The 16,779-nt window shown below is 43.4% G+C and overlaps 1 protein-coding gene across 1 annotated transcript in view; it reads right to left on the minus strand.

Annotated features, from left to right (window-relative positions):
- Positions 1-16,779, minus strand: part of ISM1 (isthmin 1) — a 70,277-nt gene that overhangs the window by 11,497 nt on the left and 42,001 nt on the right. Inside the window, exons 2-3 of the mRNA XM_029917238.1 lie at positions 14,514-14,741; positions 5,058-5,322 (exon numbers count right to left, since the gene is read on the minus strand). Coding sequence (XP_029773098.1) covers positions 5,058-5,322; positions 14,514-14,741 — 493 coding nt within the window. The remainder of the gene's footprint in view (positions 1-5,057; positions 5,323-14,513; positions 14,742-16,779) is intronic.

Raw genomic sequence — 16,779 nt, forward strand, 5'->3', positions numbered from 1 at the left:
GCCTCCGAGGGCAAAGCGTGTATGTCAGCTTACCACCTGCAGGTGCCATAGCATAATGTCCCACATGAATGTCCCAGCAAAGACCCTCATCTTGGGGAACCTCTGTTTGTTTAATGGGTGCAAAGGACAGAAAGCTTTGAGGGCAGTATTCCTTTCTGCTATAGTAAAACAAGCCTGTTGTCATTTGCTCACCTGCCAGGGAGCATTGCTCAGAACAGAAAATGAATGTGAACAACAGTAACCACTCAGATGACAACAATGACAGTAAAAGACAGTCCCTGTGACATCAAAGAGCTCAGTGAGGGAGGAAAACAGTCCACGGTGTACTGGGCTTAAGCAGTTTCAGGTCACTAGAATTCTGTGGGCCAGTTACAGTGTCTAGGCAACTGGAGTGATTTATGTCTTGACTTGGTCACTGGCAAGCCTCCACCACTAATCCTAGATAGCGTGGCTACCAATTATTGAGAGCCCAGTTCAACCAACTTCTCTGTCTAAACACACTGATTAAACTCCTATAATAATCCTGTAAGATAGGTGGAATTTCCTCCTTTTATGGATAAGGAAACTGAGTCTCAGAGAGGTTAAGGGTCTTACCTAAAGTCACAAAGCTCAAACCTAGCAGAGCTGGGATTAGATGTGATGAGGTCTCTCTGCTCCCACAGTAGCTGCTGTATATCCTGGTACTCTTGCAGCTTTAATTCTGGCCCACATTGGCTTCTCTTTTTTTAAGACACCCACTTATGTAGCCATAATTCAACATTACAAAGAAAAAGCCTTGATAAAAATCACTGTGAAATCTATTAAAACAGGACCATGACTAGTCAGAGAATTGCAAAGAACTGAATCCCAACCCAGGTTTACAGTAAGCAATGCCTATCTGATTTCATTATGTGGGTTATTCAGAACAATTTTGGCAATGGTATTCTACTATTTGACAGAAAAATATTTATTTGGACTCTTTCTTGGCCCTTGATGATACCTTAAGTCTCTACACAGACGGTATTCAAAATGCAGCATGGCAAATTGAGTCCAAAACTAAGCCAACTCATGGTCACATCATATGTTTCCACAGTCACAACTTCGGTCTAACTAACTTCCATTGTGTATTTTAGAATTTATTCTAAAGATTTCATTATATTCTATTTTTTTACCTAGACTTTTTTTTGGAAGTACTCTTTGGCCACAAATGTTTAAATTCTTATGAAAGATCCTACCTTCAAATATCTGAGATCAACCTCCGTCACAAAGACCTGTTCCTGTGGCGATTTTCACACAGATAAGACAGCACACACTTAGATACAGTGAGTCTCACTGCTTTGCAACTGCAGGAACTGGGCCATGTCTTCATCCCCTCTGTCCTTCACCATACACATCATATGGATAAATATTTAGACATTGCTTAATAGTTTCTTATTGATTGAAATAAAGAGCATTCAACTTATCCAATGCTGCATGGAATTCTGGAAATCACATGTTCCTTGTGAGCCCATCAGAGAAGTAAGTAATCATTCATTCATTCTGCATACTCTGAGCATTTACAACATGCTCAGAGTCTTGCTACTCAAAGTGTGGTCTGAGCACTGTCAGCTTCATCTACTGCATCGGACGCTGCATTTTAAAAAACCCCAGGTGAGGGGCACCTGTGTGGCTCAGTTGGTTAAGTGTATGACTTTGGCTCAGGTCACAATCTCATGGTTCATGGGTTTAAGCCCCATATCAGGCTCTGTGTTGACACCTCAGAGCCTGAAGCCTGCTTTGGATTCTGAATCTCCCTCTCTCTCTGCCCCTCCCCCACTTGTGTTCTCTCTCTCTCTCAAAAATAAGTAAATAAATAAGGCCCCCATGTTATTATTTGTGTGCATGTTAAAGTTTGAGAAGCACTCCTTTAGGGGTATTATAAGGGATGAGATTTTCTTTATAAAGTAGCAATCATGATAGCTACTCTAATGATGAGAAAGTTTCCAAGAGATACTCCAAACCCATGAAAGATGGAGGTTTCTCCATGGCCCAGAGATACTGTGAGATCCAGATGTGAGACACACTGCAGGTATTTTAGGCCTAGAGAGCTGGGGTGACAGTGACAGAGGCAGTCACAGACACTGTCCGAGTAGAAGCAAATTCAATCCTCGAGATTGAAATGGACGATGTTCTTAATGTTCATGAATTTGGCCGAGTGTACTCTGTAAGAGCTTCAGATGCAAAATGTTTCTAGTGGTGGTCCTCAACTTTGATGAGCATGAGAATCACCTGGTGATCTTGGTTGAGAAAAGAAAGAAACAAAAAGCAAAGAAAGACCAACTCCAGGTCTCACTCCTGGACATTCTACTTCAGCAGAAGGGTGGCAGTATCTCTCAAACTGGGATGCATACCGGAGTCACTCATGGAGCTCTGAAAAACTAATGCTTGGATTTCACCCCCAGAGATCCCAATTTAAATGGTCTGAAGACAAGTTTTGGCATTGGGACTTTAAAAAATTGCTCCAGTGAGTATAATGCACAACCAAGGCTGAGAACCACTGCTCTGGAATAGTGGTGCTGAGTGTACCAGAAAGCCCAAGAGGGCTTGTTCAAACAGATTTTGGGGACCCAACCCAAGAGTATCTGATTCAGTAGGCCTGGGGTTGGGGCCTGAAGATCTGCATTCTAATCACAGTCTCAGGTGATGCTGATGCAGCTGATTGGGATTCACACCATTGGTATAGAGAGATGGGGCTGGGGCCAGGACTTGCACTTTAATTTTTAATTTTTTTAAACATTTATTTATTTTTGAGAGACAGAGACAGATCATGAGCAGGGGAGGGGCAGAGAGAGAGACACACACAGAATCAGAAGCAGGCTCCAGGCTCTGAGCTGTTAGCACAGAGCCTGACGTGGGGCTCGAACCCACGAACTGTGAGATCATGATCTGAGCTGAAGTAAGACGCTCAACCAACCAAGGTGCCCCTAATTTTAATTTTTTAATGTTTATTTATTTTTGAGAGAGAGAGAGAGAGAGACAGACAGACAGACAGACAGCATGAGCAGAAGAGGGGCTGAGAGAGACAGGGAGACACAATCTGAAACAGGCCCCAGGCTCCAAGCTGGCATCACAGAGCCCAACAAAGGCTCAAACTCTGAATGGTGAGATCATGGCCTGAGCTGAAGTCAGACATTTAACTGACTGAGCCACCCAGGTGTCCAAAGAATTGGCATTTTTAAACATGTAACCAAGGGATTTTGATGTGGAAGGTCTGAGCTCCATTCTTCGAAACAATGTTCTGTGTGTGTTGGGCAAACAGTTTAAGCTGGTGACATGTCAGACTGGCACCCATGGATCCTCTGTGTTTCTCTTGCTCAACACCATGGGACTTTCCCTCCTACTTGTATCTTCTATCCTAAGCATCCATTTCTATTGTCCTAAAGGGTGTGCTATTTTTTTGTTTTCTAGAGAGGCAGAATAACACAATGGTTAAGAGAACAGATGCTGGGCTTGAACTACCTGAGATGAATCCTGGGTCTTGATCCTTGAAGCCAAATTGTTTACTGTCTCTAGTCTTCAGTTTTTCCATCTGTAAAATGGGGTATCTGCTCAGAGAGCTAATTAACTAATCTATGTGAGATGCCATGAAGAGGGGCTGTTGCATGGGAAGCGCTATGTAAATGTTGATAATTCTCCCCAGTCCTTTCTCTTGGAAAACAGGTAAACTGGAATTCTTTTGGGGAATGATGAAGGTTTCACAAGCCTCCTGGATGGAAAGAATATGGGAGTTCTCTTTCTGCTCCCCTAGTATTTGATGTGTATCTCTACCATGGCACTGCTTCCTCTCTCACTTAACTTTTCTCCCTCATCCACAGATGGTAAAATCTTCTTTAGGGAAGACCCATGTCTTTCTAACTTTTAGATTCCCAGAGCCTAGCACGGTGCCAGACACAATGCATGCTCTTCAAAAAAGGTCTTCCTGCTTTGGAAGTTTCCTGGCAGAAATGATCTCCAATATACAACTGGTCTTTCTACTGAGAAATGGAGGTGAGGGTGAGAGTGCAATGGTGCAAGACAAGTCATCCCCACTGTACAGCATTTGTTTCTAAGGCTGCAACTCATGAAGCCACAAGAGCATTGTCATGATGGATGAATTTGTAAGATATCAGATATTCCCATAACATGAGGCAGTCCTTGCCGGAGGTTTTGTTTTCTCACATAAGATGTGTTTCCCAGCTTTCCTTGCATCTATGTGGGCCATATGACCAGATGTCACCAATAGAATCTGAGAAGATGTGATGTGTATCATCTCCAGGCTGAAGGGGTTAAGATCATGAGTGCCTTTTCCAGGCTCCACCTGTCCCCTTGGCTGCCAACCAAGGAGCATAACTCAGGCGCTGATGGTTGGCTGAGCTCCAAGATAGAAGCAGCCTGGATCCCTGAATGACTGAGTGGAACTGACTTTCCCCCACCCTGTCTCCCACCCCGACTCAAGTGAAACATGACTTTTATTATTTAAATCAATGAATTTGTAAGTTGTTTGTTATCTCACTTCTCCTACTCCAAAAACATGGGACACTAGAAATCTCAACTTGGGGGTTTCACATTTATTGGTGGGAGAGCCCTACTTTGACAGTCCATGAAGCACATGTTCATGTGGGTTCCCAAGGGCTGCTCCACTGCCAATGTCAAACATAACATGGCTACCTGGTCAACAGAGGCAGCTGGACACATTTCTTTTTACTAAGTTGATTTTTAGTATGAATTTTTCAGTAAAATATACATGGAAGTTAATTTGGTGCTATCTTCATTTTTAAAAATAAAACTCACATTTTTGGGAAAAGAAAGCAGAATGTCAAACACCCCTTACTAAAAAAAAAAAATTAAATCCTAGGATAATTAGTATGATTTAAAAATTATAGGCTTTCCAGAAAAATGTGGCTGCTGGTGCCTCCTTGGGGCTTCTGTGGGACAAAGTCTTTATGAAGACCAAAAACCACATATTGTAAACTGGGTTTTGCTTGGCTCCATGTACATTAGGCCTCATCATCCTCATTTATTCTCCCCACCAATTTTAGATCACTGGGTGGTAAACTCACCATATTCTGGCTGGTCTTTGGTTTCAAAAGTCCGGTGGCCTGGGGCTGGACGGTCCCAACCCCTGGGGGGGTTGAGGAAGTTGCTGTCATCTGAGGTACTGTCGAACTTATAGTCTTGGTCCCCGCTGTTGGCCCTTGTTAAGGACAAGGACCTCTGCCACCAGGCCCTCCAGTCGGGGGATGGGACTGACCAGCTGGGCTTATTCTCTGGATGCTGGTCTTTATCTGCTTCAGAGTCAGGACCATCCACCACCTCTATGGTGACCTGAAGAATTCAGAACAGGCCAGAGTCAATGAGGAGTTGACAGCCTCCAAACTAGGTACCCTCAGAAGAAAGTCTAAGAGAGTAAAGGGAAATGATGGCTGTGTCCCTCATGGAGGAAAGCTGAGACCACATGGTGATATGGAATGAAAAACACCCAGGGATGGCCCAAATGAACCACATGACCAGACAGAACTGATGTACTGATGTACATGGGCCTTAAGTTGGGAGGAGATATGTCATCACTAGGGTTCCTGATTTACTGAAGACTACATTGCTGGGAAGTCTTTAATTCAAGGAGTAAATGTGTGCTATATGTATTTCTAAGGTGACATAAGAATAATTATAATAAAACCAAATGTTTATTGAGTACTGGGTCTGTAACCAGGCACTGTTTTAAATGCTTTACATATATTCATTTATTTAATCCTCATAATAACCGAATAAAGTTGGTACTATTTATTGGCCCCTAAGGTTGAATATCTGCAAAAATGGCTTCAGCAATTCATCCCATCTTTGTATGTGTGTGCTGGACCTCCCATTAAGAAGTGGAGTTTATTTCCTCTCCCTTTCATTCTGGCCAGGCCTTGTGACTCACATTGTTCAGTAGAATATGGTAGGAGTGACACTGTGACAAGCCTTATGAAGTCTTGCAGCTTCCATTTTCATTCTCTTGGAATGTTCCTGCCACTCAGTAAGGAAGCCTTACACATAGAGGCCAAGTGAAGGGACAGGCCACTTAGCAGAGAGCTGAGGTACCTCAGTCAACGGCAGCTCCAGGGCCCTAGTCATATGAGTAAGGCCATCTTGGATGTTCCAGCTCAGTTGGGTTACCACAGTCATTATCATGTGAACCTGAGACAAGCTCTTCTGGCTGAGCCCTGTTCAAATTCGTAACCCACAAGACTGTGCACAATCCAGGGTCATAGACAGCAATAGGGTCTTTTCACAGAAAGTTAACTACTTGCTTAAAGTCACACAGCTAGTAAGTGGCAGATGTGGACAGTCTAGCCCTAAAGCCCATGCTCTAAAAACTTTGCCACACTGCCTCTCAACAAGTAATAGAAGTACTGTCCCCTCGTACAAGTAGGGGGGCAGGAAGGCCACAGAGGCTGATAAGAGCTGGCTGTCACACGTTGTGTAGAGGTGTGAGCATAAGGTCCTCAAGAGCTCCAGTTCTGACTTTCACCCATTCCTCATCCAGACCCTGAGTGCACACTCCTCAACTGACCCTGAGGGTCAGAGCAGATAATCCCGGAGCCATGGTTAGAACTTGCTCTTGGATATACAGAGCCTAGTTTTGAAGTCATGGGGCTAGAAGAATGCAGTTTCTTGGCTCTGAGAGACAGTCAATGTAGAGAAACTTATTTAAAAAAAATGTAATAAAAGACTCATTGGGTTCCTTTGGCCATCACATAGCCCTTGCAACACCCCCTGGATGAGTTGTGTGCAAATGAATCAGAAACATGTGCTCCGAGTAATCAGCGCAAGATGTACTGGGCAGATGCGTTTCCAGTTTTGCCCTAACTTGACATCTGAGAGAGTTGCTGGGACGCTCTGCCAAATTGCACCAGGGAGTGCCCATCCCTGAGACAAACAGCCCCTTCCTTGTGTGCTAGGAATGAAGAGGTTTGATTTTCTACTCAATTTGACCCTCCAAGGAAGTTGCTTAGCCTTTGGTAGGCCTGGACTACAGCCTTGTGTGGTCCAGACACAAGGTTAAGAGTATGGCTATCAGTCCCAGAGTACCCCCGGGTTACAGCAAGCCAAGTGAATCTTTTTCTGGTGTGGGATGTCTAGAAGGGCATCATTGGCTTTATTCCATGCCACCCTCATTCTCCAGTCCTGTAAGCATCTATTGCATATTTAAATAATTACGGAACTTTTAGAAGTTTTCCAGAAAGAAAAAAGGGGAAGAATGGAAGAGGAATACATTATACATCTTATATCACTGCTGTTTGTTGGAAAAGCCGGTTGCTACAGAGTGACTGGGACCCATTTGCCGTCCTGGAAGGACAGGTGCCCCTGGAATGCACAGCTGGGAGATGCAGAACTGAGCCAGGCAGTGACAGGGCAATGCTGAACCTTGGGAGACACAACCTTTCTCCTCTGTAGTCTCGTCCCCCTCTGCCTACAGACAGAACGACTGAGCAGCAGCAATCGTCTGTAAGGCTATTAAGGGTCTCAGAGGGGAGAAGCTGCCAAGAGCCAGGCAAGCCTGCAATTATGGTAATGAAATCAGTCTCTGGGTAGAAGATAAGGGGGAATGTGCCCAACAGTTTTGGTATTCCGTTTGTATTCAGACTGGAGTCGAAGGGATTGCCTAAGCAGATGTGCCCTGCAATTTCTCCAAGCTGGGAATAAAAACAATTTCATGTTTTAAGCTATTACCGTCAATACGATTTTTCCCCCCAAACCATTGCTCAGATCCAAACAAAATAGATTTGTTGCCTGGCCAGGCAATAAGTAGCAAAATACAAATTTACTCCAAAAACTATATCGATGACTGAATCTCAACAGCTTAGAGGTTTCTTTTTCCCCTTTAATTTCTGGCCACAGCCCCAGCTGAATTAAAAACAAAACAAAACAAAAACACACACAAATCTTAGAACTCACCATTCCTTTCAGTTAACAATGTGGAAATCTCATACTGATATCAGAAGAAGAAATCTAATCTTGAACCTGAAATTTTATAGGCATCCAATTAAAGAAACTTAATGAGCATGATCAGTGGCTTCTTGGATGGCAGGGATTAGTTTTATATTTCCTGTTGCTCTCATTCTTATTTACATGTTCTTCAGCATCAAAGAATGTGTGGATAAAGATGCCTTAAACAATATCCAATGTGATAGGCTGAAGACCTGGGAGTATAGCAGATTTCCGAGCTGATAAAGATGCTAGACCTCACCATCTTTCCTGTTCCTTAATATGCAAAATTGATGTGCTTTAGTATATTTATTTCTTCTGGACTTTTCCACACCATGAGTCAAGACAGTACAAGAGAGAGAATTCTTTCAAAAGACCCAAGTCTAACTTCTAGCAGGAGCTTGTCAGCTCAAAAAAAAAAAAAAAAAAAAAAAAGAGAGAGAGAGAGAGAGAGAGAGAGAGAGAGAGAAAAGAAAAAGAAAAAAAGAGTCCAAAATAAGTGCCAATTTGGGGAATTCTGTCCAAAATTGGGAAGTGAAAATAAAATCCTATGAAGTGTTAGCTTCTTTCCTTCTCTTGATAGTTAAGACATTTATTGGAAACAAACTCTTTACATTTGCCCTGAAAAGCACATTTCGTAAAGAAACTAACATGTTTCTCAGTTTATTGGTTAATAAACTGATGACTCTGAGAATACAGAAGCCTTGACTTCTTAACTCAGGAAAGTCTTCTAGAACCTTATAACTGAGTCCTCTAAGTCACACTGGGCAGGTGTGGATGGCTATTTCCCATACAGGAAAATGAGCCCTGTAAGTTGAAGTGATTTCCTCAAGAGCTCAGAGCATCAGGACAAGGAAATAACCTCCAGTGAAGAGTTAGGTTCCAAATTATGCTGTCCCTCCTTCCATGACAAATGCAGCAGAAAGCACACAAAATGGACTAAGGAGGTGTAAAATCCCGTCCTGTCAGACTCATTGATGTTCCAAAAAACAACTATGGTAATTCAGCTAACTGTGGTTAGTGCTTTGAGGTTTTCAGTGTGCTTGCCCAAACATTATTGCTTGTTCTACACTAGTTCAATCTGAATTTCAGGCACAGAAACTGATTTGGAGAATTCAAGTTCCTGAGGGAAACAGAAAGGTGCAGAGCTGGCCTTAAAACTAATTCTTGTTGGGGCGCCTGGCTGGCTTAGTCAGTTAAGCCTCTGACTTCGGCTCATGTCACGGTCTCACAGTTTGTGTGTTTGAGCAGAGTCAGGCTCTGTGCTGACAGCTCAGAGTCTGGAGCCTGCTTTGGATTCTGTGTCTCCCTCTTTCTGTCCCTTTCCTGAAGCAGCTCTGTTTCTCTCAAAAATAAAATAAAAATTAAAAAAAACTTAGTTCTTGTGATTCCCAGTTATTTTGTTTATTTATTTATTATGAGAGAGAGAGAGAGAGAGGGAGGGAGAGAGAAAATGCAAAGGGGGGAGGGGAAGAGAGAGAAGGAGAGAGAGAATCCCAAGCAGAATCTGTGGTGTCAGTGCAGAGTGCTTTGTGGGACTCGATCTCACAAACTGTGAAATCATGACCTGAGCTGAAATCAAGAGTCAGACACTTAACCAGCTAAGCCCAGATGCCCCTGATTCCCAGTTATTTTACATATGTTTCCTCTGTCATCTTAATTCCCTGTCATAACCAACCTGAATCTACCCATTTACCCATTTGGGGACACTTACCATATATGTGTCTCTGTATTAAGTGCTTCATGTGGATGATCTCATTTAATCCCCACCACAAACCTTCCTTTGTTCAGTATTGTACCACAGACGTACATGGGTAGTATTATCACCCTCATTTTGCAGACAAGGACACTGAGGCATAGAGAGGTCGAGTCATCTGCAGGAAGCCATAGAGACCAAGCCTGGTAGGTTCAATGGTGACGCCTGATCCCAATGCAGCTCAGGGGATGGTGTAGTTCATGTTCTGGACAACATGCCCCCATGAGAATCTTAACAGTATAGGCTTGTCCCATAGCTGTGTGCGCCCATGTCTTGGGCCAGAAATTTCTTAATTCTTACTCAGACAGACCTGCCATTTGAAAACTATTTCAGAGAAAAAGGGGGAGGGGGAATCAAAAGTAGCAGCCTTGGCCAGCTCATCTGACTGTATCTTGTGGCACTCAAAAGGCCTATGGCCATGTAAATAAGCCTGTGCGAGGAAGAAAAAAAAAGACCTTTGGGTGACTATTTTAAGTCTCCCTCAACTGGAAAAAAGAAATAAGTACATTGGTTGAAACTAATACTAAGCTTGGCTTCATCCAGAAAAGAGAAGTATTTGTTTGTGAATAGCTACTATGGTAATGAAGTGATGCAGTAAGCCTAATAATGAGTTTATTTTAAAGACCTTTGTCTTTGTTATCTGACCATCAGCTGCAGACCAAAACACCCAGCCAACAATACTAAAGTTCAAGTCTAACTTGTCCTGAGGGAATTTCCTTTCTTTCTGAATGATTTATTTATTTATTTTTAACAAAACCCAACTTCTAGAATTGTTTTAAATTTAATATGGAGATTGAGTTTAGGAGTTTGAGGCTATTTCTTTCTAATTTGTGCATTGTTGTCTTTTCATTTCCCCACTTACTTCCACAGCCCTAAGCCAGTCCCACCTGGCTTGGAGGGGTGGGGTGGAGGTAGGGTTAAAAATGCTCCTGAAAGCTGGGCTTTTTAAAGGCTTTCTCTTCCTAAAAGTTAAGAGGTCCAAGAGGGGTGTGACCCCTTTCATAGGCTCAGCAATGTCACTTTGGAAAGGTGTGGGCTATTTGGCAGGAGGGACAGCAGACCCTAGTCCTGGAGCATGGGAAACTCTTCCAGACACTGGAGGGGTTAGGGGGGTTGTTCAGAGAGAGGGGTATCAAATTCCTGTTCAGCTCCCCAGCTTCAGAGCAGGACAGCTAGGTGGGGGTGAAGGGCAGGTTGCCAGGGGAATGGGGGGAGACAAGGCCAGGGGCCCTGGCAGCGGAAGCTGACCCACTGACGTGCCTTTCACCTGTCCTCACTTTCCTCCCCAAGGACACAAAATGCTTTGAGGGCCCTGGGTGATCACTGGCGCTGCCTGCTTGGCTGAGCCGCCTCGTGTCAAACCAGTGCATTTCAACAAAAGAGCAGTGCTCTAAGGAAGGGGTAAGGGCTGCCAACACAGAAACCATCACCCCCTTTTAGAAAGCACCTCATTTTTAAAGGACCACCAGGGCACTGGTTTCCTCAAGTGCAGTGGTGCATGGGGTTGCAGGGCCAGCGCCGTGTGTGTCTGTGTGTGCATGTGTGAGTGTGTGTGAGCATGTGTGCTAGTGCACTCGCACACCGACCTAGGATGGGGCTCTCAGGGATGGCAGCTGCTTCGTTCTCTCTTTGAAAGCTTTCTGAGTGACCCTTGTGGTCTTCCAGAATAAAGAGGCCAGAAACACAGCTCAATTTTCTTTTCTTTTGGGCCAAGATCATCAGATCAAGAAAACATAGGCTGCTCACCCTCTTCTACTGTCTGAGGAAGGCTAACAGACAACACGGGGATTGTACAAAGCAGAAGTGGTGTGGCCCATCTAGGCAGTGGGCAAAAAGGTGGTAGTAGCTTAGTCTTCAGGGCTTTGGACTCTACCAATATCTGGGCTAGAGCACCATAAAATTTTTAATGCATTCTTCCCATAACCCTGATATTTACAGCTTTGGGGAAACCTATGTCCTTTGGAGTTACAGTGATCTTTGCTGTCCAAATAGCAACTCAGAAAGGTCTGAGGTTCTCAAGGAGCGGCCCTGGCCCCTTTCCACCCTGTGCTCCAAAGCATCCCTTTCAGAAGCAGCACCTGAAGAACTTTTTGTTCTTGTGCTGGGGTGGTGGTAAGACAGAGTGAAATCAAAGCACTGATTGTTTCTTTCTACCTTTTGTAAGTCTATGTAAATAGGTGGCTTGGGATCTCAGAGGAGACAAGGACAAAAAATTTCCACCTCTGTGGTCATACCTTTCTGACAGTGCATAGGGAAGTGGTATTTTATGAAAGTGCCTGAAGCTTTGCCAGAATCTGGTGTTTGGCCTTCTCATAACTCACCTGCATTTATTCTCTGCCCCTTGGTTCATCCTAGTTCTCTCCACATCCATCAACTCTAGCAGCCCTTCACCCTCAGGAAGCCAGGTGGAACTGTTCCAGAGCATTCTCTACTTCCCATCCAGCTAAACAATGTGATTTAAAATGAATTATATCCTTGGGTGCTCTATTGACCTCATTCATCATGCACATCATGGCTGCCCTGTCCTCCTGGTGTGGGTTTCCCAGGTCTAAGGATCTCAACCACTATTCTTCCCTGATATTTAGGTTCGTGTTTTAAAAATGTCCAAGTGAGGTCTGGGGATTTCCAGACTGATGGATTTATCTGGGAAAGAAGGAGGGGGAATCTTGAGAGTGCTGCCCCAAATTTGGTTCTTAGGTAGAGCCCTATGCACTTAGTAACTTTCCAACGAGAGGACACTCTCCCTGCAGCCTTCAATTCCCCTACATTTGGGACTTTTCTTGTAGCCTTGCCTAAGAAATTCTTAAATCTATTACATTAATAGCTCAGTCCTTAGCATTAAGCCCCACAGTGACATTTCCCACCTCTGGGGGAATAAAAAGGTGAGCCATAGCAAGCCTAAAATTGTTTTGGGCATGGTCTAAGCTCCCTTGGAGATTAAGTAGTCTGGTCCTGAAACCATAAGTTCTATAAACAAGGAAGAAGTCACTTCCTGCAGATGGAGGCCTGATGGAGAGCACTGTCACGCAACAATAAGGAGATGTCTACACCTTTCCTGTCAATCTGCACCTCCCTCAAGAGTATCCTCTGTTCTTTAGCAGACAGCCATGCAGCCACTTCCTGAAGAGAGGAGTGGATCAAAAATCTTGTTTTTCTAATTAATCAATTAGAACAATACAAGACTCTTTGTAAATGTTAAGAGGTACAAGATGTGATTTCTGTGTATGAGTTGTCAAAAAGTTACCTCCAAAACATTGTTCACTTCTGGACCCTCAACATTATCCTGCCCTACTTCTTCCCATCTATTCAGACCTGTTTACAATGGAACATAGCATTTTCCCTCCCTCCTCTGTTTCCATGATCCCTTTGGCACTGTCTTAAGTGGTAGTTGTGACTATCATATCCATGTCATTTCCTGGAGGGAGAAGGTCTTTCATTTCTTAATTTCCCATAAGCTAACACAGCATTTTATACACAGTAGGGGCTGGTCAACATTCTAATGGAGGTGTATTCTCAGTGACATTTCTCAGCCACTATGAGACTGGTGTGATGAGCAAAACAACTCTGACCAAGGAAATCTGAACTAAAACCGTGTTGTGTGGAGAATGTTAGTCTTGAGAGAAGGACAGTTAATTAAGCATCAGTTGTTCTGAGGTCAAGTTCCGAACTTTCAGCCATGTAAGCTAATTGGAATTTGAAGCAGAGAGAAAGAATACAAAAATGCTGCCCTTCCCACAAATGAAAAGAATCAAGAACAAAGCTTAAAAGTTTGGAAGCAGTCAAATGAGGACAGGAGCTACCACAGGGACTAGGTTGCTCAGGGTGGGTGAACCTTCCTTGTCTATCATCACTACCATCTTTGGGAAGACACAGAAGGAGGTACAAGCAAAATTCAAAATTAGGAATTTGTCTCTGAAACATGGATTTGTAGGGTGAGTATTCTTGGGAACCCAAGAGCCTAGATTTGAGTTCCAACCACTGTTTACTAGACATGTGACCTTGGGCAAATCAAATAGGAACTTCCTGAGTACTTGTTGCATTACTGATAATGGAAAAATGACGTGTGCTTCAGCTCCTTCATGAGGGTGTTGGGAGAGTCAAATCAGATCAACATTTGCTTTGTAAAGCAGGTCTATTTCAGCATAGATGAGTTATTTTTAATCCCAGGTACCCTGTTCCCTAACCTTCCATTCTCTTTAGCTTCTTCCCATCCCATCTTAGCAGTACAGATTCATTTCTCTCCAGGAACTTCTGTTCTCACCTCCCTTTCTTTTATCCAATTTTTTAAATCAGTCATTTACATTTTAGAGCAACCAAAGTGTTGTCACCGCCTGATGGTGTCCAAAGCAAGCTAAGAGGCATTTGTGAGAGTGCCTTCCTGAGTACATTTGAAATCCTATTATGCTTTATCTAGTGAACTCATGTGTTATATGTAGATGGGCCCTTTTCTAGAGCTACCATATTTCATCAATTTCAGGGCATCTCATTTTATTTTGTTTTTACATTTCAACCTCTCCGAAGTCAGGATGTATTATAGTCATTGGTGTGTCCTACTTTAAATATCAGTGCTTTCTTTTTTAGTGATTCATGAAATAATGGTTCATCTCACAATCAAGGGTGTTACACAGATGAAATACAACACTGTTCTCATAGAGATAATATGATTGTAAACAGGATTCATTAGGGGTTAAGAAGGAAAATGAGGTAAGATGGTGGTTGCTTTGGAATCAGATCATGACACAAAGAGATAGATTATTTCATCTTCTTCCACCTTTCAACTCTCCAGTATTACCTGGATATTTGGATTCTGCCCATTGATGTCAGCTTTGGAGAGATCTGGAAAGTTTGGTAGATCAAGGAGAAAGGATCTGGGGCCATCCCTTTGCAGGGAAGGGTGCCCAGAGTCTTGCCGGAATCGCTGTCTGGGGAAGGGTTGGTGGTCCAGATGCTCCCCTGGTGCTTCTTTGGAGAGAGGAAAGCTGGTTTCTGATGTAGAGTCAGTTTCCACATGGAGATTACTCTAAAACAAACAAACAAACAAGAAAGTGAACAAATAAATATGAGGCACATGATTTTAAAACACCAGCCTTAACAGTCCATTAAGTTCAGGAGCAAAGACAATTCCAGTGGTTGGAATTAAACCAGGATGGCATTCCCTATTCATTTTCATTCCCCTTGGCTTATTTACTCCAACTTCAAAAAGCCAAATCATCAGGAAACTTTTCCCAGCCTGCTACTTGGGAATTTTCTGAGGGCTAATAAGTTATAGGATATTTATTACACATTGAAGCACATCAACACAAAAGTGTTATTTTGAAGGAGAAGAAGTGTATATTCAGAGCTGCAATCAAATTACGGTTTCTTTCTCACAGCTTCGATTTATTAACCACTCTGGCATTAGTAATAGCCCCCATGTCCAGAGCTTGTTTCTTTGGTGCAGGCCATGGAATAAAAGATTTGACCAAACTGGATAAAATAATTGAGTCAAATCATTTGTTATATCCATCCATCAATCCATCCATCTCTCCATTCATCCACCTATGCATTTCCCCATCCCATCCATCCACGTGTCCATGTATCCATTCATCCAATCAACAAGTGTCAACCACATGCTTGGCACAAGTGTCAACCAGTGCTAGGCACTGGAGGTCGAGCCATAAACAAGACAGAGGCCCTATTCTCTTAATGCATACAACTACTATGGCAGATAAAATCATATCAGAGGGTGGTGACCAGTAAAAAGGAAGAAGAACATGATACAGCGTGGCCAGGGACAACATTCAATGGGTTTCTGGAGAAAACCTCCTTGGGAAGGTGAGACCTGAAAACATGCAACAATTTGGGGGAGGAATGTTCTTGCAGAGGAAACAGCAAGTAAGATGGTCCTGAGCAGGGGATGAACTCAGCCCATGTGAGGGACAGAAAGAAGGCCAATGAGGCTGGTACGGAGTGAAGGAGGGAAGACAGCATGCAATGCAGAGGAAGAGACAGGGATAGACAATTAAAAAGTAAGTGACAACAAGAAGTCATTTTGAAATTTAATGTCTTTATTCTGCAAAGAAAAGTGCAAGTATGTTGTTTTTCCCAGCTAGTAAAAAATGTCTCTATTTAGTTGTCATTTGGGGAAACTTTTTCTAGTGCTTAAGGGTGTAGAAGTTATTGGACTTCTTTCCCAAACCAAACTTTCTTCTCCTCTTGTTCTCCCTGGACCTCTCATTGGAGGTTTCCTCCATCCCTTCAGGGATGGCATTTTCATGTTTACTGGTGAAGGGAAATGTAGAGATAGAATTTCACCAGCGTTTGGGTCAGTGGTTAATGCTTTTGTTATTCTTGGGCATGTTCTGGGGTTTTGGAGTGTATATTCCAGCACACTGTCTCCACAAGCACTCCCTGCCCCCACCGCAGTGCCTTTGACCCAGCCAAAGGGTTACATCTGGTATCAAAACACTCCTGACTCTGAGTACCAAAGGTCAAGTATGGCCAGAGGATGAAACACATGCAGCAGATAAATATCTTCTTGGAGAGCTAACCTGAGGGAATGGACTTTTTTTTTTTTAACATTTATTTATTTTGAGAGACAGAAACAAAGTGTGAGTGGGGGAGGGGCAGAGAGAGAGAGAGAGAGAGGGAGAAACAGAATCTGAAGCAGGCTCCAGGATGCTGAGCTCTGAGCTGTAAGCACAGAGCCCGACATTGGGCTTGAACCCATGAACTGTGAGATCATGACCTGAGATGAAGTCAGATGCGTAACCAACTGAGTCCCTAGGTGCCTCAGGAATGGATTTTTCCTCTATTTGTTTAAACAGAAGTGGGGCTGAGGAATAAAGTTGCTGGTGCAAGGGCCACCTTTGTAATGTTCCAAGAGGCCAAGTGCAATTCTGAGATAGCCAGTCTGCTGTCTCCTCCGTAAAACATGCAGTTATAGAGTTACAGAGTGGGGGAAGCATGTTTTTGCTTGCCCTCCCTTTTGCTCAAGAAATGTGGCCAAGGGCTGTGTCTTTGTTCACCTTTCCAGCCACCTCTCTGCCATGGTTTTTGTCTCTTGGCACATCCTTGTA

Source organism: Suricata suricatta, chromosome 12 (genome assembly GCF_006229205.1).
Source record: "Suricata suricatta isolate VVHF042 chromosome 12, meerkat_22Aug2017_6uvM2_HiC, whole genome shotgun sequence".
NCBI classification, from domain to species: domain Eukaryota; kingdom Metazoa; phylum Chordata; class Mammalia; order Carnivora; family Herpestidae; genus Suricata; species Suricata suricatta.